The sequence below is a fragment of the Sciurus carolinensis genome, chromosome 16 (assembly GCF_902686445.1).
Source record: "Sciurus carolinensis chromosome 16, mSciCar1.2, whole genome shotgun sequence".
Taxonomy (NCBI): Eukaryota; Metazoa; Chordata; class Mammalia; order Rodentia; family Sciuridae; genus Sciurus; species Sciurus carolinensis.
In genome coordinates this window covers 18,152,779-18,180,664 of record NC_062228.1, presented here as the reverse complement: position 1 = coordinate 18,180,664, position 27,886 = coordinate 18,152,779, and the positions used below count along the sequence as shown (strand labels likewise).

Genomic DNA, 27,886 nt, shown 5'->3' with positions numbered 1-27,886 from the left:
TTCCAGATCTACAGTTATTTGTGTATTAATTACCTTAAAATTATCTTCTTTAGGATCACTCAATAGGAACTCTTTCTACCTTCCATTTCTCTCAGTTTAGCTACCTAGAAGCTAGAAATCCTGATCTTTTTTTATAAATATGTATTGTAAATATGTATTGTAGAGGAAAAGGCAGTTGAGGTTGCCACTACTTATTCCGAATTTAGATATTCTTAGAATAAGTAGCCTCAAGACTTCAAAGAAGGAACTGTTGGGTGAATAAATGAGAAGTTGAGTAATTTTTCTCATATCCTTCCTTTGACCCTTATTTTTCAAAACACAGGGTTACTAATTTTTAGCTTTTAAAAAAGTTTGGAGTCTGTGGCACCCACCTGTAATCTCAGCTACTTGGGAGGTTGAGGCAGGAGGATTGTAAGTTTGAGGTTAGCTTGGGCAATATAGTGAGACCCTGCTTCAAAATAAAAAAAAAATTTTTAAAGACTGGTGATGTGACTCAGTGGTCAAGTGTCCTCTGGGTTCAGTCCCTGAGGTGTGGGAGCGAGTTTGGTCCATTTACTAAGTGAAGGTTATTTATCATTTATCAAACTCTGTGCTAGAAAGATACTTGTGTCTGTCTGTGAGAGGAGGGAAAGAATAGAGTTTTTACTGTTATAATTGAATTATTTTGGCTTTACACACCTCTATAAGAATCTAATGAAAGCAATAGTCTTCCTTATAAAAATGTACATGGGCTCAGGCATACATTTTTACACAGAATTTTGTGACAAGTTGAATGATCCAGGATCCTGTAACTTAAGTTTAAGATATTTGATTCAACCAACGAAGGGAAATATTTTACTTAGGGATCTGTAACTTAACCTTTAGCCACTGGGCTCCTGACATGTTTTCTCTTAACCTCCCTGGCTGTTCATCACTCAGTCTACAGGATTCTTTTTGTCTACCTAACATCAAAAAGTTGAACTTTTGGGGCCGAGGTTGTAGTTTAGTAGTCAAGTGCTTGCCTAGCACATGTAAGGCACTGGATTCAATCCTCAGCACCACATAAAATAAATAAATAAAATAAAGGTATTGTGTCCATCTACAACTAAAAAAAAAAAATACTTAAAAAGTTGGGGGCTGGGGAGATAGCTCAGTTGGGTTCGATCCCCAGTACCGCAAAAAAGAAAAAAAGTTGGATTTTTATGCAGGTTCTTTCTGGGTCCTTCTCTTTTTTCCTACTTACTCCTGGGGGAATCTCTTCTTCCTTTCCTTGAGTTTAAAATACCACAGTGGTGTTGGTGGTTGCTAGATTTATAACATCATCTGAGATTTCTTAGAATGCTACAATCCCATATGCAGCTGCCTGCTTGGAATCTCCTTTTGCATATTTCATAGACATCACTTATGTAACAGATAAAAATTATTACATTTATTATACAACTTCTTTGAGATATTCATGTACCATAAGGTTTAGTCTAAAAGTATACAATTCACTGATTTTACTATATTCAGAGATGTGCAGCTATCATACCCAATTCCAGAATATTTTCATCACCCCCAAAAGAATTCTCATACCCATTAGCAGTCATTCCCAACTCCCGTCTCTCCTCAGCCCTGACAACCACTGATTTCCTTTCTGTTTGCCTTTTCTAGACATTTCATAAAATATGTGTCCTTTTCCTCAGTGATAAGCATCAATACTTGATTCCTTTTTTTAAACCAAATGTTCCATTATATCAATACTAGAGTTGATGGTACAAACATGTTTTTGATGAACCTCTGCTGCTTCAGTGCTAGGGAATTTGAAGGTACAGAAAATCAAGTGATATCATATATAATTTGGTTAGTATATGAATCATAAATACTGATAATTTAGATTCTGAGCGGATTAATTTTGTTTAACATTTACCTTATCTTTCTTAAAAAAAAAAAAGAAAACCCACAATGTGAGGCTACGATCACTTTTAGTCTGTGATGTCTCATACACATTTAACTTTTGGAAAAATAAGCTATTTTGTTGTTTTCTGGTGATTAGCTGCATCTGTTTACCCATTTAAAAATAGGTTTATAAAATCAGTTTTGTAGGAAAAAATATTTTATTGTTCTAGAACAATAGGTTTAGCTCCTGGGTCATATTTAATATTTTTCTCCAAAGATTGAATGAAATAAGGCATTATCATTTTAAGTGTAAAATGTCTTTGTGTTTAAATAACATAATTGAATTACATTACAAAATACCATCCTAAGAGAATTATATTTTCTTTATACTTGGAGACTTAGTACTCACGAATGTATAAAAGCACCAAACGTTTACTTTGAAGATTTACATATAAAGCTGTATTTATTTGAATATGAACATCTAAATAAATCACCAGGATTATCTAAATGTTATTTTTAATTAGGATTCCAGACATTCGTCTTTATTAAGAAATGTAGCCATTTTCTAAAGCCATTTAGGAATTTTTCAAAACAAATCAGTGGTTTTCTTTGTCATGAGACAACAGTAATAAATGGGTTTTTTAAAAATTCAGTATTTTTATAAGGGGAATATGTGAAAATATGAATAAGATTATGAATTTTGAGTTCTGAAAGACATAAACTATTTTTGAAGAATATAAAATCTTCATTAAAATGGTATTAAAGGGGCTGGGGACATAGCTCAGTTGGTAGAGTGCTTGCCTTGCAAGCAGAAGGCCCTGGGTTCAATCGCCAGCACTGCAAAAAAATTGGTATTAAAGGTGACTTCGCTGTTAGATGAATTATTTTCATGATTAGTATAAAACGTTAAAATAGGTACTTATAGGTGATATGTTATACTCTCCATTGTGTGCTGTCAGAAGGGGCAGGAGGAAGTCTTCATTTAGATATGATAATTCAAGTTATATTGACATGAAGCATAACAGGATATTGTTTTTAGGTTTTGTGAGGTGTTAGGTCAGTCAGCATAGTCACATATGACTAGAAGCACATTGATGGGGTTTTAAATTCACAATGTGGAAGGGCATGAACACTTATCAGAACAGAAGGAAATATGTGGTTAAACGGTTTCAGCTCTAACTGTAAACTATTTCCCTTGGTCCAAATGGGAGGAGAAATGGAACCTTGGTTTGGGGAGGTTTTTTTCCTATTGCAAGTTAAATTTGGTTCAGCACGGTTTCTTGAAACTCAGCAAAAATGGTTGTGTTTAGCAGTGTAGGGAAGTGACATAAATGTGTATGTCGTAGGAATTCTATAGATTTTACATTACAGGTGTCCGAGGAACAAATTTTCTAGCGTATTTGTAATTATTGGAAGTCAAGTATTATTCAGCATCTCTCAAAACAAGAAGGATGCAAGAGTCTTTGTTAAGAAAACTGCTAAGTAGTCTCAGCAACTTTGTTTACGCCCTAAGCAACTCAGCAAGACCCTGTCTCTAAACAAAACATTAAAAGGACTGGGATGTGCCTCAGTGGTTAAGCATCCCTGGGTTCAATCCCTGGCACAAAAAAACAAAACAAAAGCTGCTGAATTAAGTAAAGAACAAAATCATGCTTCCAACTTTTTTTTTTTTCAAAGTGAAAAACTGTCTTACCAATTTTCTATAATTATAGAGGTAATAAAATGCCAGCTTGTACCTTGCAGAGCACTAAAATTATCCGGAGAAAGTACATGTGGATAACTGAACTTATCCATAGGTAAATGAAAAACTTCATTTCTAAAGATGTATTTGATTATCTGGAGTTTTGAATATTCATTTAGGTACTGCTTCTTCTGTATTTAAATATCAAGACAGTAAATGATTAAAATCTATGCTAATTTTTTATAAGGGAAATATGTTTGTGAAAATTAATAGGAATAAGTTAAGGAGGTAGTAAGGATCTAAAATAATGTGTTTAAAAAATAACTTTTGAAGTGTGTTGTTGAGGTGGAGGAGATTTTAGGAACTGTAATACTTACATTTCTTATCTGTATCATAGTAAAATATTCACTTCAAGATGGCATTAGCACCATCCTAATCACTAATTACTCTTAAATTTTTAAAAAATTTTTTTTATTTTTGAGATAAACTCTTGTTCTGTTGCTCAGGCTGGTCTTCAATTTCTAGAATTAAGTGATCATCCTTGCCTCAATCTCCCAAGTAGCTGAGACTTTAGGTGTGTATCACCATGCCTGGCAGGAACAATTTTACATTTCGGGTCAATATAAAAGTTAATTTGGTGATTGAAAATAATCTGAATTTGGAAGTCTTAAAGTGACTTTTAATCTAGGGTTATTTACTTGAAAAAGTATGGTGAAGAAATTGGTTATTTTTTTTCAGAAAAAAAAAATGAAACTTCAATTAATTCCAAAGCTTAAGGATGTAAGAGTTTTCTGATAAAGTTTAATGTTTATCAGCGTAGTCCCATTTATTAAGAATTCAAGACTCTTGGTTTTAATTTTAAGTTTTTATTGTTTTAATTTATTAATGGATAGTACATAATAATTTTAATAGTTGAAATAACTAGATCTTGGTTAATTTATTGATTTCTGGAAAATTTATTGATTTTACATATAGCCAGAAGCTGTGACCTGATACACTTCCTACTGTATTTTAAAGACTGGTAAATAGTTTGAATTAAATTCTTTCTAAGAGATAATAATGCTTTGCAAGAGAACAGGATTAATTATCAGGAAGCTGTGAAGTAACTATAAAACTAAAGGAAAATATGAAAAGTTGAACCCTGGCTGACTACAGGTATCAAAGTTGAAGGAAGCAGTACATGTTCTCATCAAAGGATAGTGAATTCCAGGTGTTTTCCCTCTTTATATCTTTCTGCCCAAGATCAGAAGAATGTCAAGACAAAGAATCTGGTGTCCTGGCCTTAACTAGAAGAGTAAAGATACATTCTTCAAGCATCACCTTACTACAGTTTTTTGTTTTTTTGTTTTTTTTTTTTTTGGTACAAAAACTGTCCTTTATTTTGTATTGTCCTATTTAAGTTCTATTATTTTTAATACCACTACTTTGAAAAGCAATACAGATTAATAAATAAAAATTTAAAAAGGAATCTTAGTACAGAAAACACATTTAGTAAATTAAAGCAAACAACTAAAATTGGGGAGTTACAAGACAGCAAGACAAGCCAAAGATTCAGATTACCCAAGGAGCTACTCTGTTGAGTCATTTCCTCCTCAAGTTCTAGTGACCGTTTAGTAAGTACATCAGCCAAAAAAATAGAAGCAAATGAAGGCTTTTGTGCTGTATAAAGTGCTAATTTTAATCCACAAAAAGAGAAAATAAGAAAAATCACTAATAAAAGTAATGATCACTCCATTCAAATTAATATTAGTTTACAACATTTATAGTTACTGTTTTAACTCTGTATGAGCAACATCTAAGTGCCTGCCTATCTAGTTTTTTAAACTTCACAGAAAATCCAGTATAATACCGAGTACTTAATCATACAAATATAAAAAAATAGCCTTAAGAAGTTATTCAAATGTTAGCAATACTATGATTCTACAATAGGTTTCTTCCAGAGTCTAGTAACTAGATTATCACAGTAACAATGTATCCAAACAAAGAGAACAGTTACATATACAAATCATACATCATTGTGAGATAGTCATGAATATGATCACTGGCCTTCTAGTTCTAAAGCTTCAACAATTTGTGCAGCAGAAGGACGATCTTTAGGATCTTCATTAGTGTTTACAGAGAAGAGTTCAATTACTTTCTGGTAGGATTCATCCAGTCCTTCCATATTAATAGGTGGCCTGGTTCCCAATGCTGCATAATATGCCTCATCATTGAAGTCACTTTCATCAAAAGTTTTATCTTGATGATGGTCATCATCATAAAAATTAAAGTGTGGAATAGATAAAGTCATCATTTCCCACAGAGTAAGGCCATATGCAAGTATGTCTGCCTTATCAGTAATGATGCCATTTTCCTCCAAAGCTTCCTTGGGCTTCCAAGGCTCAGTATAACAGGCCTCAGGATCAATCACAGTCATTTTCATCCAGTGGTAGACTCCAACATCACAGATTTAATTGTTTCAAAATCATCTTTAATTACAACATTTAAAGACTTTATGTCTCCATGAAGCAGTTTCTTTTCTTGGTGCAGATACTTTAGCCCTCTTGCCATGTTCAAAGCAACTTTTAAAATTATAGGTGCTGGAAAAGCATCTTGGCTGTCTTTATTTTGCTCTTCTATTAAATCATTTAGAGACTTTTCACCTGCATACTCCATAGCAAGGCACAGACTGACATCATTGGCTTCAGTAAAAGCACAATAACCTACAATGTTTGGATGATGAAGGTTCTTCAAAATCTTAGCCTCATCAGTTAGTATCTTTTGATATATACTCCGATAATCATCACTACATATGGGATTAATCTTTTTCATAGCCCAAGGAGAATGAGACAAACCTCTTGGAGATCTTTTCATTAGGTAAACATTTACCCCAGTCCCAAAGCCAAGCTTCTGCATAAATGGAGAGGCAGGAATATTTATACATGGAGTTGAACATAACACAGATTTCCTTTTATCAGATAATTTGCTTGGTGTCTTGAAATCATCAGTTCCTTCCATTGTAACAACCACTCTAGGTCGTGTAGTTCTCAGAAGGCCCCCTGCCGGAACCCCGCACCACACAGGCTGCAGGCAAGGCAAGCACTCTACCGACTGAGCTATCTCCCCAGCCCTTGCTCTTCACTTTCAGAAGGCTGTGCGCTGCCCACGAGGTGACCCGGCTACAAACAGTTTTTACAAATCCTATAATTTCCTTTTTAAAATACCTGGAAAATTGAGAGTAGAAATAAAATCCTAGGTCTGAGGGTGTAACTTAATGGTAGAACACTTGCCTAGCATTGAGTTTGATCCCCAGTGCTATGAAAAGAAGGAAGGAGAAGTTGGGAGGAAAGAAGGGGGAAAAGGAGGAAACTTCTAGTAAGGCAGATTAATTTATAGAATATGATCAGAGGCTGTGGTGTGTGTGTGTGTGTGTTTTAAAGAAAACTATGGGTTGTGATAAATAAGCTTAAACTTTGATGTTAACACATTTCATGGTTTGTTTTTCAGTGGTTTTCATCCTCCTTTTCTGTGTCTTAGGTGTATTTGAAGGCTCCCATGATTCTGAATGGAGTCTGTGTTATCTGGAAAGGATGGATTGATCTTCAGAGACTGGATGGTATGGGATGCTTGGAGTTTGATGAGGAGCGAGCCCAGGTAGGGTGACTTCAGGCCTTTCTGAGCATGGTCCCTTTGTTTAGCACCTAATCTTGCCTTTGTCTGGGGACTTATTTTACCTAGTCTTGAAAAGTAAATATAGAGCCGGGTACAGTGGTGCATACCTATAATCCCAGCAGTTGGGGAGGCTGAGGCAGGATGATTCCAAGTTCAAAGCCAGCCTCAGCAGCTTAGTGAAGCCCTAAGCAACTTAGCAAACCCCTGTCTCAAAATCTCAAAAAATAAAAAGGACTGGGGATGTGGTTCAGTGGTTAAGCCCCCCTGGGTTCAATCCCTGGTACTACAAAAAAAAAGTGAATCTAGAAAATAACACTCCTAGTAATATTAAGGAATCCTAGGGGGAAAATAAGTAAATCTAGAAATTAATACATTCTAGGAATATTGAGGAATCCTGAAAATGTTGAAGCCCACATCATTCTGGTCTCAATTTGGCAAAAGTTTTTTCTTCAGTGGTTCCAAATTTCATTGGATTAGCCCTCTCAACTTGGTGGGGACTTAAAAGTCCAGTAAATGGTTCTTTAGTATTTGTTATTGAGCTTTAGAACATTATAAAGGGGATAAAACAGTTCAAAATAAAATGTAGAAACAGATCGGGTATGTTGTTTCACTTTTGTATCCCCCGAAACTTTGTGATTGAGGAGGATCACAAATTTGAGGCTAGTATCAGAAACTTCAGGACACCCTGTCTCAAAATAAAATTTAAAAAGGACTGGGACTGTAGCTCAGGGTAGAATGTACACAAGAACTTGGTCAATCCCCAGTACTAGAAGCGGGGGAAAATGGGATCAGCACTTTTGAAAAGCCTGAGTGAGGAACTTGGCTAATCCTCTCCCAAAAAATAGACAAAAATTGTTTAAAAACCAGCCAGACATGGTAGTATGTACCTGTAATCCCAGTGACTCTGGAGGCTGAGGGAAAAGGATTGCAAGTGTGGTGCTAGGATTCCAGGTGTGCACTACCACACCTAGCCAGTACTCACTTGTAAGTTTTGCCCGTTTTTGAACATTTATATAAATGGGTTCATAAACTATTCACTGTTTTCTACCCTCAAGATATTTGTGAAATTCATCCATATTAGTATGTTAGTTGTAGTTTTTCATTCTCCTTATATTTCTTTGTATGGTCATGTACTTTACAGATTCTACTGTTAATGATCATTTTGGGCAGTTTCCACTTTGGGCTATTACTGATAATGTTACTTCAAATATCCTAGTACATGTCTTGGAGAGGTCTGTATATTTATTGCTATTGTACATATGCCTGGCATAGAACTACTGGATCATAGGTACAACCTTAATTTTTCTTTTTTTGTTCCCCCACATTTTTTTACTGGTACACCATAGTTGTGTACCAATGATGGGATTTATTGTTACGCATTTGTACATGCACACAATGTAACAATAAATTTGGCCAGTATCACTCCCTAGCACTTCCCCTTTCCTCCCTGCCTCCCCTGGTCCCTTTCCTCTACTGATCTCCTGATTGTCATGAGATCTGTCCTCCCTCCTAATACCTTTCGTTACCTCTTTCCTCTCTGGCTTCCACTTATGAGAGAAAACATACAATCTCTGAATCTGGCTTATTTCACTTTCCATAATGGTCTCTAGTTTCACCCATTTTCCTGCAAATGGCATAATTTCATTTTTCTTTATGACTGAATAAAACTCCATTGTATATAAACCACATTTTCTTTACCCATTCATTCATTGATGGATACCTCGTCTGGTTCCATAGTTTGGCTATTGTGAATTATGCAGCTATAACAATGAGTATGAGTGTATCACTGTAGTATGATGACTTACTTCTTTAGGATAAATACTGAGGAGTGGTATATCTGGATCATATGGTGGTTCCATACCTAGTCTTTTGGGGCACCTCCATACTGATTTCCATAGTGGTAACCTTAATAGTAACTGCTATTTTTCCAAACTTTGTGCTGGTTTTACATAACCAGCACACCTTTTGCTGCTCCACATCCTTACCAACATTTGGTATTATCAGTCTTTTTCATTTTAATCATTCTGATTATGATTTAATAATCATTTCTCTGATGACTTAATAAAGTGGAGTATCTTTCATTTGGATAGCTTCATTTATAAAGTGCTGGCCAAAAGTCTTTTGTCTATTTTGGTTTGTTGTTATTGTTGTAGTATTGCAGATTAAACCTAGGGGCACTCTACCACTGAACTACAAACCCATCCCTTCTTTTTTTAAATTTTGAGACAAGTTCTGGCTAAGTTACCCAGACTGGCCTTGAACTTGTGGTTCCTGTTTCAGCCTCACAAGTTGCTAGAATTACAGGCATGTACCATTGTACCAGCTGTTTGTCTTTTTTCTATTGGGTTGTTTTCTACAATGAAAGTATTTTCTCCCTGAAATGTAGTTCCTTATATATTTTGTGTATGTCCTTTGTTAGAAAGTTCTCTCACAAAAGAAAATGCTTCTCAATATAAACATAGAAGCTCAAACTCTGTTTAATGATTGTATTTTGGTATTTGAATTTTAGTTTATTTTGTAGATATAAATTTCAGTATGTTTTTTACATGCTTGATTTCCAATAATGCAATTCTCTAAAAACTTGAAAAATTGAAAATTTTTGACGTCACCAGTAAATGCCCCCCACCCCCCAAAAAAAAATCATTGCTGTTATATGAACTAGGTTGGTTTCAGAGTGGTTCTTTAAAGACTCAAACTTTCTAAAAAATTCAATGAGAATGTATAGTGTCATGATGAGTGTTTTGTTTTTTTGATGCTGAGGATCAAATCCAGGGCCTTGCACATGCCAGGTGCTCTATAACTGAGCTACATCCTCAGTGCTGTGATGAGGTTTTTGTTTTTGTTTTTGTTTAACATCAGCTTTGTCACAAAACTTCTGTAGTTCAGTTACTTTTATTATGGGTATGTATAGATACTTATAAGTTACATAACTATATATTACAAATGTTAGCAGAATGTCTTTTTTTTGATCCAGAATTACATGTGTATTTGAACCAGTTCCTAGTAAATGTTTTTGCATTTTTGTAATTCAACAAAAATATTATTTTTCTATACAATATGTGGTCCACCAACCCTGACATTTATATTATCAACATAGGAGCCAATAATCTTACCTTCATTATTGTACTTTTTAAATGACTTTACTTTGGCAATCACAAACTTTGAAAAGTCTCTCCTCCCACCCGCCCCTGATTGGTTTAGAAAAATAAAACCTTTATTGGAATTAACAGATTTTCTGTTTGAAACACCAGATGACACTAATGCAAAACCAGTATCTTTAGCTGCAAGATTTTCCTATTAAGCCAACATATGAACAGCTTTGCTTTTTTTTTTTGTATGTGCACAAGAATGTGGATAAAATTAACTTGGAAGAGTCATTCGATTTAAATGAAAAGTTATGTTCTGCAGAGTGATCAGTTAAATGTACCATTTGCAGCTGCACGTGTTAGATTGTTGCCTTTAAAGTAGATACTGATGCTTCTTCAGCAGATCTATTTCTTCTGGTTTTCACATGAGAAGTGATATTCTGACTCCCACAGCATAGTAAATTTATAGGTTTATCAACTTTCTTGGAAACAAATGTAATTGATTTTTCATTAAATGCGAACTTACATTTTTTAAGTTCTTTGCTACAGAAAGGTAAGTGTTACCAAATTGTAAGTAAATACGGTTGTAGATTTAGGCAATACATTAAAAGTAAAAATCACTGCAGCAAAAGTGGTCAGAATATTCTGTATGTGCTCTGTGACAGAAACACTGAATCTTTATTACCCATATGGATTTTACAGACACCCAACTTTGTTTTGTGCAAGTCGTGGCTACTTTGTGCAAGTTGTGATATAGATCATGGAATAACAGGCTCTAAAATAAGAGACTGGTGGGGACTAGCATATTGGAAACCCCTCCCATTATCACCTGAAGCTAGATAAAGTTAGGTGTCCCTAGCCATTAGTTTACTTCATAAATGAGCAGGTAGTTTTGACAGTAAGGGTTGTCCTTGAAAGGGAGATGTTTCTTGTACAGGATCAGGATGAAACTGATAATTGCCCATTACCTTTCTGATTTTACCATTTATTAAAGTGTGGATTCTGTTCACTACACATACATCTAACTTGTTACTAAGAAAGATCAAGACAGGTTAGAACTTGAAAGTAGAAGGCTACCAAATCTTTTCTGGCTTTTGTTGTTGTTGTTCTAATTAGTCATACGTGACTAGAATGCATCTTGACACATCATACATAAATGAAGTATAACTTCTCATTCTTCTGGTTGTAAATCTTGTATAATCATATATACACTTAGGTTAATCATGTTCAATTCATTCTACTATCCTTCCTCTCCTGGCTTTTTTACATCAAAAATTAGTAATACTTTTTATTCTTTTAACAACAGCAACAACAAAAATCCATGACTATTGCTAGAATACATATTAATGGCTAATAACTTTTTTAGGGACTCAGATCACATCTCATGTTACATTCTCTCATTTTATCCTCTAATTTTCCTCTATTGCACTTAATTGTAATTGATAGTTTTATATTGAGTTGCTAATTTGATTTTAAAACCTACCCCAGTGAACCAGAAGCTCCATGAGGAAAAGCACCATTTGTTCTCTCACATTATATCCAAGGCACCAAGCATAGTGAGTTGGGTATAATAAGGGCTCAAAAAATATTTGTGGAATAAATTTTAAAAATGAACAAGTAGATGTGCAGAACAGAAGGATCATCAGCAAATATGTTCCAATTGATACCTAACTAAGTAATAAAAAGCCTTCAGGAACTTGGGCAGCATTCTTTTGCAGGTACCTCTGGTTCGTATAGTACATTCTGAGAATACAGTAGGTATGTGTAATGTTTAGAAAAATGTGTGAACTTTACATACATTAATGTTTGTAAATAATATTAGCATGTACTGAACACCATCAGGTAATGTGCTTAGGTACTTCTTATGTGATTTGTAATTTTTACAAAAACATTGTGGTAAAGTGTTACTATGCTCACTTTACATTTGCATTTACCACAGGAAATACCTTGTCCTGGGTCCTAAAGATAGCTAAGTGCATCATAAGTTTTTTTATTCAGTCCTGGGTCCTAAAGACAGCTAAGTGCATCATAAGTTTTGGGTTTTTTTTTTGTTTTTTTTTTTGTTTTTTTTTTTTTTGCGGTGCTGAGGATCGAACCCAGGGCCTTGTGCTTGCAAGGCAAGCACTCTACCAACTGAGCTATCTCCCCAGCCCTCATAAGTTTTTTTATTCAGTCCTGACGATATAACCCAGGACTTCTTGCATGCTAGGCAGGTGCTCTACCACTGAGCTGCATCCTCAGTTGCAAGAATGGGAATTTGATCACATTTTTCAATTGTTTAAATTAATAGATATCATGTCACTGAAAATTATTAAGTATTTTAAAAAATACCTACTAACAGTGGTAAAGGATTTATCACATAGAACAAGGTATCCAGCAGGACTCAGTCCAGGTCTGGTATAGCACTTATCCTATCAGAAGCCCCTGAGTCTTTTCAGCTTTCTTCTGTACTATGCCCAGCATGTGACTACATCCTCTTTGTTATATGTTTGCAAGGTGGCTGCTGCATCTGTGAGCATTGCATCAATTCCTAAGAAGGGATGGTGAAATGTTTCTTGTAAATAACTTTCTTGAAAACCCCATTAGGTGACTTGTGCTTATGATCTCATTGGCTAGAAACAAGTTACATGGTCACTCCTTGTTACAAAGATTCTAGGATTGTCAATACTGATGGCTTTTGATATTGTTTTGGGTCTTATAGTTTCTTCAAGTATACCATTGAAAATCCTAGTACATCTTCAAAAGTATATGACTACAAGGTTGCTCTTGTGCTGTAGACAGTAAGGGATTTTTTTTTTTTAATTTGGGAGGCACTGTGGTCAGATTGTGCTTTAGGAGACTTGCACTGGTGGCTCTGGTGAGTGGTTGGGGTAACATAGTAGAAGCAAAAATAGATCATTTAGAATACTTTTGCAGTAATCCAGCTAAGAGCTTTTAGTGTCCCAAACTTGGGAAATGTTTATAAGGATAGAAAGGAGATTAGCAACTCAGTGAGGCCCTGAACAACTCAGCAAGACCCTGTCTCTAACAAAATATTTTAAAAAGGGCTAGGGATGTGGCTCAGTGGTTAAGTGCCCTGGGTTCAATCCCTGGCACACACTCCCCCCAACCACATCCCACCCCCGCCAAAAAAAAAAAAAAAAAAAAGAAGAAGAAGAAGAAAGGAGATAAAAGATTCTAAAAATATAGGAGATCAGTGGATAGAACTCAATGGTTAATTGACTGTGTAGACTAGGAGAGGGTGAAGGGAAGAGTCAAAAATGGCTCCGATTCCTACTTGAATGAATGGTGCTACCAGCTGAGACTAAAGAAGAGTAAAGGAGAAAGTTTATAAAGTGTTTGTCTTTTTAGACAAAATGAGTTTGAGATATCTGGGTTTTCTTCATGTATAGATATTTAGTCACTAACTGGGAAAGAATCAGGATGCTGTATTATATGTTACTTTTTTTTCCTTGATAATTCCCTTTAGAAATTTGCTTTTTGTTTTCTAGAAGTTTCTGGCATATTATAGTCAGATTTTTTAATCTTCTTTTTATGTTTCTGGCTTTTGTGTCATAGTACCTTTCTTATCTCAAATGAGAAGTATTTATCTTTTTTTTTTCTTCTATGGTTTAAATATTGATCAGGATTTCATTTTTATGAGTAAGTAGAATGAAGGAAAAAAGGGAAAGACGTTTTCCAATTGTTTGAATATAATTAAACATGACTATTTCCAACAAGTATTATGAAACATGAAAATATACTATACTGAACTTTTTTCTTAAAGGTACCCCCCAAATTTTTTTTGTGTTTGGTGTTGGTATTTTGAGAAATACTTTTACTTTTTGTTTCCTTCAAAAAATAAAACATGCTCAAATTTTAAATTTTATTATAAATTAAAATAGTTATTTCACCTATATTCTGACAGCAGGAGGATGCATTAGCACAACAGGCCTTTGAAGAGGCCCGGAGAAGGACACGTGAATTTGAAGATAGAGACAGGTCACATCGGGAGGAAATGGAGGTGAGAGTTTCACAGCTGCTGGCAGTAACTGGTTAGTACTTTCCCCAAAACTCTCAGGCTGTTTGTGATGTCTGTGCATAATATTTTTTAATGCTTTAATTTTGTCTTTCATTTTTAAAAATTATACTGGCTTATGTTGTATTTATTAAATGAAATTGCTGTAAAGAAACATATTCTAATTTTAAGGTTGTATGTGAATTTCTCATTTATTGGTTTTCATAAAAATAATCTATTATAATAAGGTATATTTTCCTCTTAATTCATCAATCTAAATATTTTTGAGATTATTTGTAAAAATTACCTATGTTGGGGCTGGGGCTGGGGCTCAGTGGTAGAGCACTTACTTGCCTGGTATGTGTGAGGCACTGGGTTCAATTCTCAGCACCACATTTAAAAAAAAAAAAAAAAAAAAAAAAAAAAGAATAAAAAAATAAAGGTATACAACTATAAAGTATTTTTTAAAAAATTATGTATGTTAACATAGAATATTATTATAGTATTGTTTAGAACATTATTAAAACCCTGTGGGAGTAGTTTTGCTTTAATTTTACTGTGAATGTCTTGATTTTAAAAATATGTATTATATCATTTGCATAATCTCTTTATTAGAAGAAAATTTAATATTTTCTTTTTTTGTTGTTGTGGGGAGTACTAGGAATTGAACAGAGGGTGCTTTATCTCTGAGCTACATTTTTATTTTTTAGGTACTGGGGATTTGACCCCAGTGCACTTTACCATTGAGCTATATCCCCCAGCCCTTTCATTTTTTATTTTGAGACAGGGTCTTGCTAAGTTGTCTAGGGCCTCAGTAAGTTGCTGAGGCCGGCCTTGAACTTGAAATCCTCCTTTCTCAACCTTCCAAGTTATTGGGATTACAGGCATGTGCCATCACACGCAGTAAATTTAATAATTTTCAAACTATTCAAAGAATAGAATTAAGAGAGTACTTCTCTTTTAACTTTATTATTATAAAATAAAATACAGGAAAGCTGTCTGTTGCCCAGTTTTAAAGTTTGGTTTCTATAATTGGCATGGACATTTATTTTTTTCCTATATAAAATTGTAGCCTGCTTTAAACAGAACTCAATTATAAAAATTATTTAAAAGAATATATAAATGGTTGAGAACTAAGAATTCTTTAAAACGTATATTTGAACCTGGTGTGGTGGTGTACGCCTGTATTCCCAGCAGCTTGAGAGGCTGAGGCCAGAGGATCATAAGTTCAAAGTCAGCCTCAGCTATGGCGAGGTGCTAAGCAACTCTGTAAGACCCTGTCTCTAAATAAAGAAGAAAGGGCTGAGGATGTGTGACTCAGTGTTTGGGTGCCCCTGAGTTAAATCACTGGTAGCCTCCCCCCCTCAAAAAAAAAAGTGTATTTGAACAAAGTAAAAATAAGAACTAGGGCTGGGGTTGTGGCTCAGTGGTAAATAAATGAATAAAATAAAGGTCTTTCAACATCTAAAAAAAATTAAAAATTTAATTAAAAAAAAAGAACTAGTGTGTTTTAAAAATGCTCTCAGGTTCATATCTATCATGCTTCAAGTTTATAAACAGTATCAACATGACCATTTTATACAAGAAGAAGTAGAGTTAGCATGTGTGCATTTTTATTAGATCTGTTAATGCATTCATTTTATCAGATCTGTTAATCTCTTTATTAAAATTTAATTATAGTATGTCAACTAAATAGAATAATTTCCAGCCATGAAAAACAAATGTTTTGTACCTAAGGTAATCAAGATTTATAGATAGAGAAAGTAGAATGGTGGTTGCCAAGGGAAATGAGGGGTTAAAGGGGTATAGAGTTTCAGTTTTGTAAGATTAATCTATTCTAGATATGAATCATACAACAGTGTCGATGTACTTAACACTAATGAACTAAGTGCTTAAAAATGGTTAAGATGTTAAGTTTTATGTTATGCATTTTTACCAGTTTTAAAATCAGTGTTACACAATACAGAATTTATAGGGTTTTTTTCCAAGCACAAAATTATATATACAATATCATTTAATGTAAAAGTGTGTGTGCGCGACTGTGCATGTTTACAAAGATAAGAGCCTAGACTAGAGCCAGACTAAAAGTTCTGAATCTGATTGTACCCCTTACTACTTTGTCACATTGGACTAATTACTTCACCTTTCTGTGACTTACCTTCCTCCTGTATAAAATAGGGTTATAATGTGCCTATTTCACAAGGTCATTGTGAAGATTAAATGAGTAAATACAAGTGAAAGCACCTGTAGAGCATGTAGCACTGACTTGGTGTCAGCTGCTATTATTGTTACTATTTCCTTTTGTGTGTGGTGTTAGGGTACATCTACTTAGAATAAATTTCCTGCTTAGTGGTTAGTATATGAAATAGAATTCAGCATATTTTAATGATTGATAGATCCCTTTGTAAATGAATTAATTTGTCTAATGAACTGATAACAATTGAGGATGTCCCCAGGAATACCTTTTTTTTAGCTAGGAAAAGAAAATAGGAAGGATATATGTGACATACTTGTTTCCTCTGAAGCCTTTACAAACTTCCATGCCATTTTTTTTATTTTTTTATTTGTAAAATTAAGTTTTTAATGTATAATATATATTTGTTGTCTTATACTGCTTACCCTCTTTGCTTATGCTGTTTGTGCCTAGGTGTAGAAGGTACTTGTCCACCATTCATCAAGGCACAGCCTAAATGTTATATGTGACTGTTCATATTCAGCTTCCATTTAGTAGTTAGTGGAAACCATAGCACTGTTTATTTCTGTTAGTATTCTCTGTGTGTGTGTGTTGCTGGGGATTGAACCCAGGTCCTTATGCATGCAAGGCAAGCACTCTACAACTGAGCTATATCCCCAGCTCTGTATTAGTATTCTTATGGATAGTATGTTGAAACAATTATAAATATTCCTGTCCTCCACTTTATTGAGATCCCATAGATAGGGCCCCTAATTTCTGTGTTCCTAACATTTATCCACCACAGTGTTTTTACACTGTTTAGTTGTTAAATGGACATCTTCAGAAAAGAGATCCTATCCTGCCTGAGAATAGAATTACAGAATAGTTTATGGAATAAAGTATATAACACATATTAATGGTGTCTGCACATATTTTAAATGCCAATTGTAGTGTGCTGGATTCTGCATTAGGAACTAGAAGTATATAGACAAAAAGGCAGGGCTTATGTCCTTGAGCATCAGTCTTGAGGAAAAATGAATGTATAAACAGGTAATCGTTTCCTTTAGCAGCCTCCATACGTAATGGTGGGTTCAAAGGGGACAGCAGCAGCGTAAAGGAACTTAAGTTGGCTTTGGCTTGGAAGATTCAAAGGCGAATACACTTGCAGGGATATAAAGGAAGAGTTTGGGTTTGCCAGCTGGGACAGGCTGGTGAAAACTTTCCAGACAGGAGGAACACTGTATGCACAGGCACAAAGGAGCAAGGGAGTTTGGTAAGTCAGGCATGGTCAGTCTTTCTGGAACCAGCTAACATGACCTTAAATTAATGTATTTGAAGAATAATATTTGATAATTAATAAAACAATTATTTAGGAAATTTTTATATGTATTTTTCTTCTTTAAAAATTAGAGATTAGGGGCTGGGGATATAGCTCAATTGGTAGAGTGCTTGCCTTGTATGCACAAGGCCCTGAGTTCAATCCCCAGCACCACCCAAAAAAAAAAAAAAAAAAAAAATTCATTTTTAAAAAATTTAGAGATTAAGATTGTTTATTTTGTTTGATTTTTTTTTCTAATTTATAATATTATTACTTGAAAAAATGTTTGATTCTTGGAGTTTGTGTGTCTATGAACAAAAAACAGTCTGTTGTCAGAGGTGCCAAGTAATTTGTTGCTCAGATTGTTTTCATTAATTTTTTATGTTTGGTTTTCTTTTCGGTGTGTGATGACGATCATAGGTTTTGTAGTCAGACTTCATTTACATTTCTGCTCCATCGCTCGCCAGTCTCTCTAAAGCCCCAGTTTTCTCATAGAAATTATTAAGAGAATTAAATGGGAAAATGCTTGTAAAGCACTTAGAGTGATTCTTGGTATGTATATGCCTACAGTAAATAATAGCTCTAAAGTACTTCTTCAGTGCTAAAAGCTCTACCACAGTGCTGGTTCCAGTTAATTGAATTATCTGACTAACAAGAACATCCTTTTAGTTCTCTAAAGTGTTTCAGGGCACTTTCTCTGCATTATGACTTAGAGCATAGAGAAAACAGTTAAATTTTCATCAATGATTTAAGATCCTGTAGTTCCTTATAGCAGTAATGGGAAACATCAACTCATGTAGAGAGCTGTCATCTAGAAGACTGGGCTGGAATCTGTCTCCAGAGCATACACTGGCAGTGATGTAGGGAGGCTTGAGGTTTGCATGCCTTTTGGTACTTTGTAGGCATATGTTATTCTTCATTTTCCTTCTTTCTTTCTTTCTTCTTACCCATAAACTTTTTTTTTTTTTTTTTTTTTTTTTGACAGTGCTGGTGATTGTACCAAGGGCCTTATGCATGCTTGGCAAGTACTGTACCACTGAGCCCCATCCCTAACCCCTCATAAATACTTCTTAATGTCAGCTTATATTCTTGCAGTTTATCTTCTTTTTCCTAAAAGAACAGTGGAGAAAAATGTTTTCCCTCTGCAATTCAAACATCTTTAGGGATTGAAGTATCACTCTATCTATCATTCTTACTGTAACTGATGAAAGCAAGACTCCCAGAAAAATTAATTGACTTGCTGTTTTTGAAATAGTTGGGTAGTAGAAAAAAATGTGAGGACTTAAACCATAGTTTTCTAACTAGGAGGTCTCCACAAATACAGCCTAGTAGTGGGGAATTAATTTCCACACCACTCATAAAGATGATTAGGCTGAAAAAGCAAAATCTACCAGGAGAGGTTAAAAACCATTTTGCGTGGAATAGAAAAGGCTGAGGCAGAAAAGAATAATATTGGTTCTAGTGGGTGGTCCTGATGGCTTACTGGAGACAAGGACCAGAGAACACTGGTAACTCCTGGGTGGCAGTAACCCAGTAAATGGGCTTCTGGCGGCACAGAGGTTTAGGGATGTCTGCCACTGTTTGAATAACTTCTGAGGCCTACAGTCCTGTCATGCTAAACTTGTAATGGTGCAGCTCATGAGCATATAATGTGTGTGTAAAGTTAAGGTTCTAATAGTGCGAAGCAGAACTCCAAGTGGTTGGTGGTTCAGGGTTTTTCTAATCATCATTCCTAGCAGAATTTAGCATTTTCTTTGTCTAGTTATTAAGGAAAAAATTATATCAGTAGTACGGTATCTTCTTTACCTTTCAGAGGTAATGGCAGATTATCATTAATTTGGCTAATTAAATTGAAAGAGTATTGTGAAATGAAGAAACATGTTGTAGTAAACTTGCCCAAATACTGTTAAGTCACTGATGTGCAATAAAATGATACACAAACGGTACAGTGTACTGCATATAATATCTTACTCTGGATATTTTTAAAAGGAATATATTTGCTTGAGTGTGCATAGTTGCACTCTACTAGGATACATAAGAAAGTGATAACTGTAACCGGGTGTGGCACCGGTTTATAATCCCGCTGCTGGGGAGGCTGATGCAGAAGGATCGCCAAGTTCAAAGCCATTTATCGAGACCCTAAGCAACTTAGCAAGACCCTGTCTCAAAATAAAGGACTGAGGATGTGGCTCAGTGGTTAAGCCCCCCTGGGTTTAATCTTCTGTACAGAAAGAAAGAAATGACAGACTGTAAACTGTGGAGGGTGGAACGGGGGAGGGGGGCCAAATGGAGAGAGTTACCACTTTTCAATCTGTACTCTTTATACTTTATAAATTTTATATCATGTGCATCTGTTGCCTGTTACAGAAAAAAGGAAAATTTGTTCCTTTGTTTAAAAATATTTTGTTTTAGTTGTAGGTGGACACAATACATTTATTTTATTTTTTATTTTTATGTGGTGCTGAGGATCGAATGCAGGGCCTCATTCATGCTAGGTGCTCTACCTCTGAGCCACAACCCCAGCCCCAAAGAAAATTTCTTAGTGTTAACACACAATAATGAAAACAGAAGATGCTTAAACATTCTGTCTGCACTCTGGTATATAGGCTGTTTTTTAAAATGTGAAACCATTCATTTGTTTTTTTTGTTGTTGTTATTGTTTGTTTTGTTTTGTTTGGTACCAAGGATTGAACCCAGGTACATTCAACCAGTGAGCCACATCCCCAGCCCTTTTTTGTGTTTTATTTAGAGACAGAGTCTCACTGAGTTGCTTAGCACCTTGCTTTTGCTGAGCCTGGCTTTGAACTCCATCCTCCTGCCTCAACCTCTTGAGCTGCTGGGATTACAGGTGTGTGGCCCCGTGCCCAGCCTGGAACCATTTATTTGAAATTTTATGCAGAGTCTCATTTTATTAAATAGATAAAAAGGGGCACTGCTCTGGGTGAAGCAGAGGTAGATGTTTTTCTGATCTTCCTTTGGGGTTGCTTGAGTTTCCCTGTAGGTGTCAAAATGTAACTTGAGGGCATTGATGTGGCAGAATAAACATAAGTTTTGTAATAGACTGACTTTCTGTGCTAGCTCCACTACTTGTTGCCATATGACTGACATTGGGAAAGTTGCTTCTCCTTCAGCCTCATCTATAAGACCTATCTCACCGATTGTTGCTAGCCCAGTACCTGGTGCTTAGGATGGTCACTTAGTAAAAGCGACCTTTACCCTTTCACCCACCTTTCTATGCATTTGACTCCGAACACATCTGCAGTAGCAGTAAAAGCAAGCATATCCTAACTTCAGACTATAAAACTCAAAAGATCATTTTGCCAAGCTCTTTTAGATATTCATGTTTTTTTTTGTTTTGTTTTGGTTTGGTTAGTTGGTGAGTTTTGTCTTTTGAAACAACCAAAAAGAATTTTAAACTTTTTTTTAAATTTTTTATTTGTTTTAGTTAGTTATACATGACAGTAGAATGCACTTTGACACATACATAATTTCTCATTCTTCTGGTAGAATGTAGAATTACACCAGTTGTATAGTCATATATGCATAGGGTAATAATGTTCAGTTCATTCTACTATCCTTTCTATCTCCATTACCCCTCCCCTCCCTTTACTCCCCGCTGTCTAATTCAAAGTAACTCTATTCTTCCCTAGTCCCCTCACCCCCAACATATAATTTCTTGATCTGGGTGTTAGTTATGTGGATTCACTTAGTGAAAATTCATCATTATATACTTAATTTGGCATTTTCTGTACTCTAATAAATAAAGAAAAATACCCTCAGATGTTACTCCTCTTAAGTGTTTCCCATTGGTGTCTATGTGTAGAAGTAGCCTAGTGCGTTTTTTGTTGTTGTTGTTGTTGTTTTGTTTTTTTGTTTTTTTTTTTGTGAAGGAAGATGAAGGTTAATAGTACTGTGACAGACCTAGTGCTTTAATCATAGATGAATTAGAAAGATACCTCTGCCATCTGTTTGATGGTAGCTTGTGCACTGTTTCTAGAGACTACCTTCAGCTTGATTGAACTCATGACCTAAAATGTTGTGTTGCACTGCTGCAGTTAATTAGCTCCAAGGTGACAGGGTGCTGAAGGAGATTTTCTTTATCATTATCTAGAAAATGGTTTCATTGGGGTAAAGTATAAAGTGTTAGTAAACAAAAGGTTGTTAATGTCAGAATGGGTAAATAATTACATATTCTTTAAGGAGTTTAATACAACTCAGCAAATCATAGGAGAATTTTATGTGCAAACTATTTGGAAATAGAAACAGGCAAAACACTTTATGTGGGTTTTGTATTTGTGTTTTGCGTGTTTTTGAAGCCTTCGATTCTGTGTGGTCCAAGAAAAATTTTCAATCTTTATTTATTTTAAATTCCCAAAGACTTTGCTTTTCAAATCATTTAACTCTGCACATACTAATGTAGAAAAAAGTGAACACCAGAATTTGTCTGTACTGCTTTCTTGGGACTTGTTTTGGGAAAATGCACATGAGCGTGAACTGGGAATATGAATTCAGACTGAGAGTGAGAGGTGGAAGATTAATGAGGGAGGAAGAAGGAAGAAGTGTGCTGTTCTAGTCTTGGTTTGCTTTTACTCTTGTCTTTGTTTTATAAAAATACTCTTTATCTGCAGGATGTGATGTTGTTTTAAGCATTTAGAATGTTATTTCAAAAGTTTACATAGGTAAATTGGGAAGTGATGAGCAATTTTGTTATAACAGTGACAGCACAGGTGCTTACTATGTGCTAGGTGCTGTACATTTTCATTTTTGCTTTACACCTGATTCTTTTTATTTTCACCCTTCTGTACTAGGGTTTGAACCTACTAGCACTTTACCACTGAGCTACATCCCCAGCACTATTTGTTTTTTATTTTGAGACAGGGTCTCACTAAGTTGTTTAGAACCTCTCCAAGTTGCTGAGGCTGTCCTTGAACTTTTGAACCTCCTGTCTTGACCTCCTGAGGTGCTGGGATTACAGGTGTGTGCCACTGTGCCTGACTGAATCTCCATTTTTGAAGAACTGAGGCTAAGAAATGTGAGAATAGAAATAAAGAAAGGATAAGAAATGTGCCTAAGGTCACATGTTTTTATAAAAAATTATGATACTGGAAAAAAAAATATCTATGGCTGTTTCTGCATAACCATGACCAGTAGAGAAACCTCCAGCTGCTAGGAACCATCCTTTGTCACTCATTTGTAGTCATCCCATTATTATTAATATAATTTGAAAATTACTCTTATCCAGGACAAAAGCTGAACTATTCTTTTCCCAAAGTATTATTGGTAGGTTAGTGGTGATTTATAAATACACAATTAGGATTGATTTTTCTCGGTGTTTCTTCATTGCTCAGCCCCTTTCTAACCTTTATTGACTGAAACCAGATGCTTATATCACCATCTCTGATTCTGCAGAATTGATCTGTCCTTACACATAGTATTGATTGTGTATGGAACATAAATTGTTTTTCTGATGCATATGCATCCACAGCTCTTTTAGTCTGGGATTGTGCTGTATAACTTTAACCTGAGTATTTAATCAAAAAGAACATGTTATAATGTAGTCAGTGTGTCTGCTAACAAAAATAGTTAAAATCTGCTAGAGGAATACATCAAAATTTTAAGGAAGATTAAAGAAGTTAGGATTTTGTTTGAAAGTAAATAAGGAGACTGTCATTTTTGTCTAAATAACATAACCCTCTTAAATGATGACACAAACTGAAAACCCATCTAAACTTGATCTGGGGTATAGCTCAGTGGTAGAATTCATGCTCAGCATACACAAGTCCCTGGGTTCAGTCCCCATTGCCTAAAAATAAAAGCAACAAACTTGATCTTACAGTACAAATGTGATTTCTTGAGACCTTGTTTTGAGGTCAGAGATGTTCCTTCTGTAATAACTGTTTTAAATCTTAAGAATCAAATAAGAATTTTATTTTTGGTTGTTTTCAAAAATGACACAGACAGTGGAGACTCAGTTGGTGTTAATAGTACACAGTTCCGTTTAGGTAAAGTTATTGTACATGTAATTGTAGTTAGTCTCAACTGCTGGATTAGTTATAACAGTTGGCTAGAAACAAGAACATCCAGGTGAAACATAATGGTGGCTTGGACTAAAATGAGAATGGTAAAGAGAGTCAGAAGTGGTCAGAGTATGGACATTTTTAAAGATATATATTTAAGGATATATTTAAAGAGCCATCAGAATACTTTTGGGGCCTAGCACAGTGACACATGCTGAGTCTGAGGCAGAAAGATCACAAGTTAAAGGCCAACTTCACTAAGTTAGTGAGACTTAGTCTCAAGTAATTTTATAAAAAGAATGAGGATATAGCTCAGTGGTAGAATGCCCCTGGGTTTAATCCCCAGTATTTAAAAAACAAACAGACAAAAAAGAATTCATTCTTGGGTATGGAAGAAAGACATGTTACGAGTTAACAACCAGTAAAATGGTGTTGCCATTATCTACCATAGGAAAACTTGTGTTGGAGAAACCAACAGAACAGATGTTTGTACTTGGCCAACATTTGGAAGCACTCAAGAAAGCTTATAGAGCCGGGCACAGTGGCACATGCCTGTAATCCCAGTGGCTCAGGAGGCTGAAGCAGGAAGATCAAAAGTTCAAAGCCAAAAGTGAGGTGCTAAGTAACTCAGTGATACCCTGTTTCTAAATAAAATAGGGCTGCGGATGTGGCTCAGTGGTGGAGTGCACCTGAGTTTAATCCCCAGTAAACTGCCCCCCCCCCCAAAAAAGAAGAAAAACTCAAATTAGAATTTGTGAAAAAGACTGAAATAAAAGATTGCATGTAGATCAGAGGGGCACTGTGTTATACAAAAACTTCATATTGCAGAGAATGTCATGCATATAGTTATAAATGTTCTCTATTAGGCAGTGTGCTATAGATGGTTTAAATAGGGTGTTCGTTCATTCTGCAGTGAACCTTTAAATCCACAGTGTTTATAATTGTCAAGCCTCTTGATTGTTAAATATTTTATAAAGATACTTCTGGGTATTATAAGCATACCAGATTTCCATTTTTGCTTATGAGATAATATGTTAGTCATAGTAATTCTGAATTTTATTTCTCGAGGTAGAGATCTCTAGCTAAAATTTACTTGGTAGAGATGAAATTATTACATTTTACAGTTGTGTAATCTATATAAGATTTACTTTTCTATGACTCTTATTTCTTTATCTGTAAAATGGAAATTATAGCACCTGTGTCTTACATTGTTGGGAGGGATTAAATTAGTTCATTCATGGAGAGTACTCAGAACAGGGCCAAGCATATAGAATAAGTGTTCAGTAAATGTCAACTATTAGGCTAAAAAGAAGTTTGCTTCTAAGGTGATCATGCTGATGTGTTAATAAACCTTCTAATTCTGAAACTGTAAACAGATTCTTGTACATATTTATGATAGTACTCTTTTGAAAATAAAATGGCCTTTATTCTTTTAAAGAAATTTAGCAAAAATAATGTCATACATAATTTTAATTATTCTTTTGCTAGATACTGGTTGAAAATTTTTTGATTGGTAAATTTTGTTATATGCAACTGGCTTACATTTTATGTCATATTTTATATATTTAACATTTTTATTTTAAACCACTTTCTAACCCCAAATCACAATTTTGTCATTTCAGGCAAGAAGACAACAAGACCCTAGTCCTGGTTCCAATTTAGGTGGTGGTGATGATCTCAAACTTCGTTAATAGTTGCACAGCAAATGTGCTGCCCATCTTTACATACACATTGCTTCTAGTTGGCAGAAATAATTCATTGTAAGACCAGAAACTGTGATAACTGGAGGTACTACGGTCTTTTTCTCAACCTAAGGCAGTAAAAGACATCACAAACTGCCATGGTTTTGCACTATGATTATAATACCTACATTTCTAATTTTTAAAGCATGTAGCCAGTAATAATTCAAAATTTTTTTCTATGCAAGCTTACCTTGATGGCATTATTTTAATACAGTTGAAACTATCAATTTGTAAAGCTCTTTTCCCCTCCATCTTAATTTAAAGTTCATGTCATTTTAAAACAAGTTAAATTTTTATCAGAGGGCTTTCTTTAATCAGTTGCTTTTTTTTCTTTTTTTTTTTTTTGTACTTTTAGATGTGTCGGTTACAGAGCTTCTTTTTAGATAGGCAATCTTGTTTTGGTTTAGTTTTTATTTTCTGCATTTCCTTTTGTGTTTTTATTGTCTATAGCATTTAAAAACTGTTGATATGTTTGCATTATTTACAAGCTAGAAACCTAGTAGCATAGAACTGTCTGCCACAGCCTTCTAACACAAAGTTTACAGTTGTTAAAGTTGCAGTATCCTTTTAAATGCTAATAATCAGCACCCTTTCTTTCCTTTTGAAACATAAAAAATTTAAATTTTTAACTCTGTAATTTGCCCCAGATATGTTTTAGATTCTGTTTTGTAATCATGAGTTTGGGTGGAGATATTCTCCATAGATGATAATATTCTACTGAAATGCCTAAAGAAGTCACAGGCTGGCTTCTGTTTTATTCAGGGATTTTTTTAAAAATAATCAGAAAAGGGATACTGGAGCTTCTTCATGTATGTAACAACATATTAAACTGGAGACAGTGATGAATCAGCTACAAAGGTTAATATTGTATTAAAATCATGTTTAAGATAGCTGCTTTTATGTGTGTTTTATAGTGCATGCTTTTGTAAAAACAATACTGGGTAATGAAAGATTAGTTTTAGAAAATGTTCATCTGTGCAGAGGATACATTTTCTTTATTTGGGGGGAAACATTCACAGTTATATATGGTATTTTGCAAAAGGACTATTAATAGCACCTTTTGAGATGAATTAATGTAAGAATATTTTTTAAATAGGCTTACTGTCAAATTGAGTGCAACTTTTTTTTTTAATACAATACTGGAAGAAAGTGCAAGGTCATTTGGCACATCCTTACAAATACTTTTCATGGTCATATTCATTAAATGTTAATACATTTCTGAATTTTTGCAAAAATGTATTTTATCATAAAATGGCATTATTTTGAAGAGTAGAAAAACTGACACATAATTCAGAAAATGAAAACCGAGTAAGGTCATTGCATTTAAAAAGCATATAAATATACTTGATTGATGAAGAAGGTGTGATTTTTCAATGTATATAGATCTTTTAATTCATAAACAGATATCCTGTATTAGAATAAAAAATATTTGTTATATATTTGAAGTCATGCATGGTAAGGAGTGTGTTTAAATTGTTATAAACAATAATGCATCATAAAAAAAACCATGCTGATCTTTTGTAACTAACTACTATGAATGAATTTGGTTGGTATTTGGTGTTGTGCAGCTCACATGTTTACACACTCAGTGCCCTAATTTCCACTGAGGGAATCGCCTTTTAAGTGATCCTTACAGTGGTGTTTTAAGGTTACTTTATCACAGAGCTCCTTGGTTTTTGACTTCTGCACTTAATTTTTTTTAATAACATGATGATGGTACATTTTTCTCTATTGCTTCCAACTAAGGGCTTTTAGTTCACCAGTAAATTAGATCAAATGTTAATAAATGTTCCTGTTGCCATCCTTCTGTAAATACTGGATTTTCCCATGTCGTTTAGTACTGTGTTGCGTCTATCTGTCTTAATGCTGGCATTAAGATTATAAGACCTTTTTCTCCAGTAGTGCAGGCTTTGAAAACTACTTTTTTTAAGTTATTGATGCAATTTGTTGTTTTTTCATAATCCATATTTAAGCAAAATTACATCATTGTATCAGCTCCTTTTCTAAATTCATCTCCATCAAAACTTGCCTTAAGCTACCAGATTGCTTATGCCATCATTAGCCATTCTGTTTGTTATGTTTTACTTTCACAATAAACTTACGTGTAGTGAAAAACAGGTCTTGACTCTTCATTGACATAATCTGACCATTTCTGTCCCAGAGTTATGACATAAAAATTGATTCTATTGTTTCTGAATGATTTTGATCCTGCTTTTTGCCTTATAAAAAAGCAGCAACAGTGACATCTAGTGCTCATTTCTGCTAATTCCAAAGAAGATCTCCCCATCAACCCCTTCCCCCCGCCCCCAGTGCCAGAAATCAACAGATTTTAAATGTAGAGGTAATGCTGGGTGCGGTGGCACA

At 34.7% G+C, this 27,886-nt stretch overlaps 2 protein-coding genes across 2 annotated transcripts in view; one reads left to right on the top strand and one right to left on the bottom strand.

The window, feature by feature from the left end:
- Nucleotides 1–27,633, top strand: part of Cbfb (core-binding factor subunit beta) — a 50,349-nt gene extending 22,716 nt beyond the window's left edge. The window contains 3 exon segments of the mRNA XM_047528944.1: nucleotides 7,055–7,171; nucleotides 14,183–14,278; nucleotides 25,403–27,633. Coding sequence (XP_047384900.1) covers nucleotides 7,055–7,171; nucleotides 14,183–14,278; nucleotides 25,403–25,471 — 282 coding nt within the window. The 3' untranslated portion in view covers nucleotides 25,472–27,633.
- On the bottom strand, nucleotides 5,506–6,565 carry LOC124967015 (lymphokine-activated killer T-cell-originated protein kinase-like). The gene is given in 2 exon segments (XM_047528943.1): nucleotides 5,506–5,986; nucleotides 5,989–6,565. Coding segments are annotated over 2 exon segments (957 nt in total). The 5' UTR covers nucleotides 6,536–6,565; the 3' UTR covers nucleotides 5,506–5,576.
- Nucleotides 27,634–27,886: the final 253 nt, after the last annotated feature.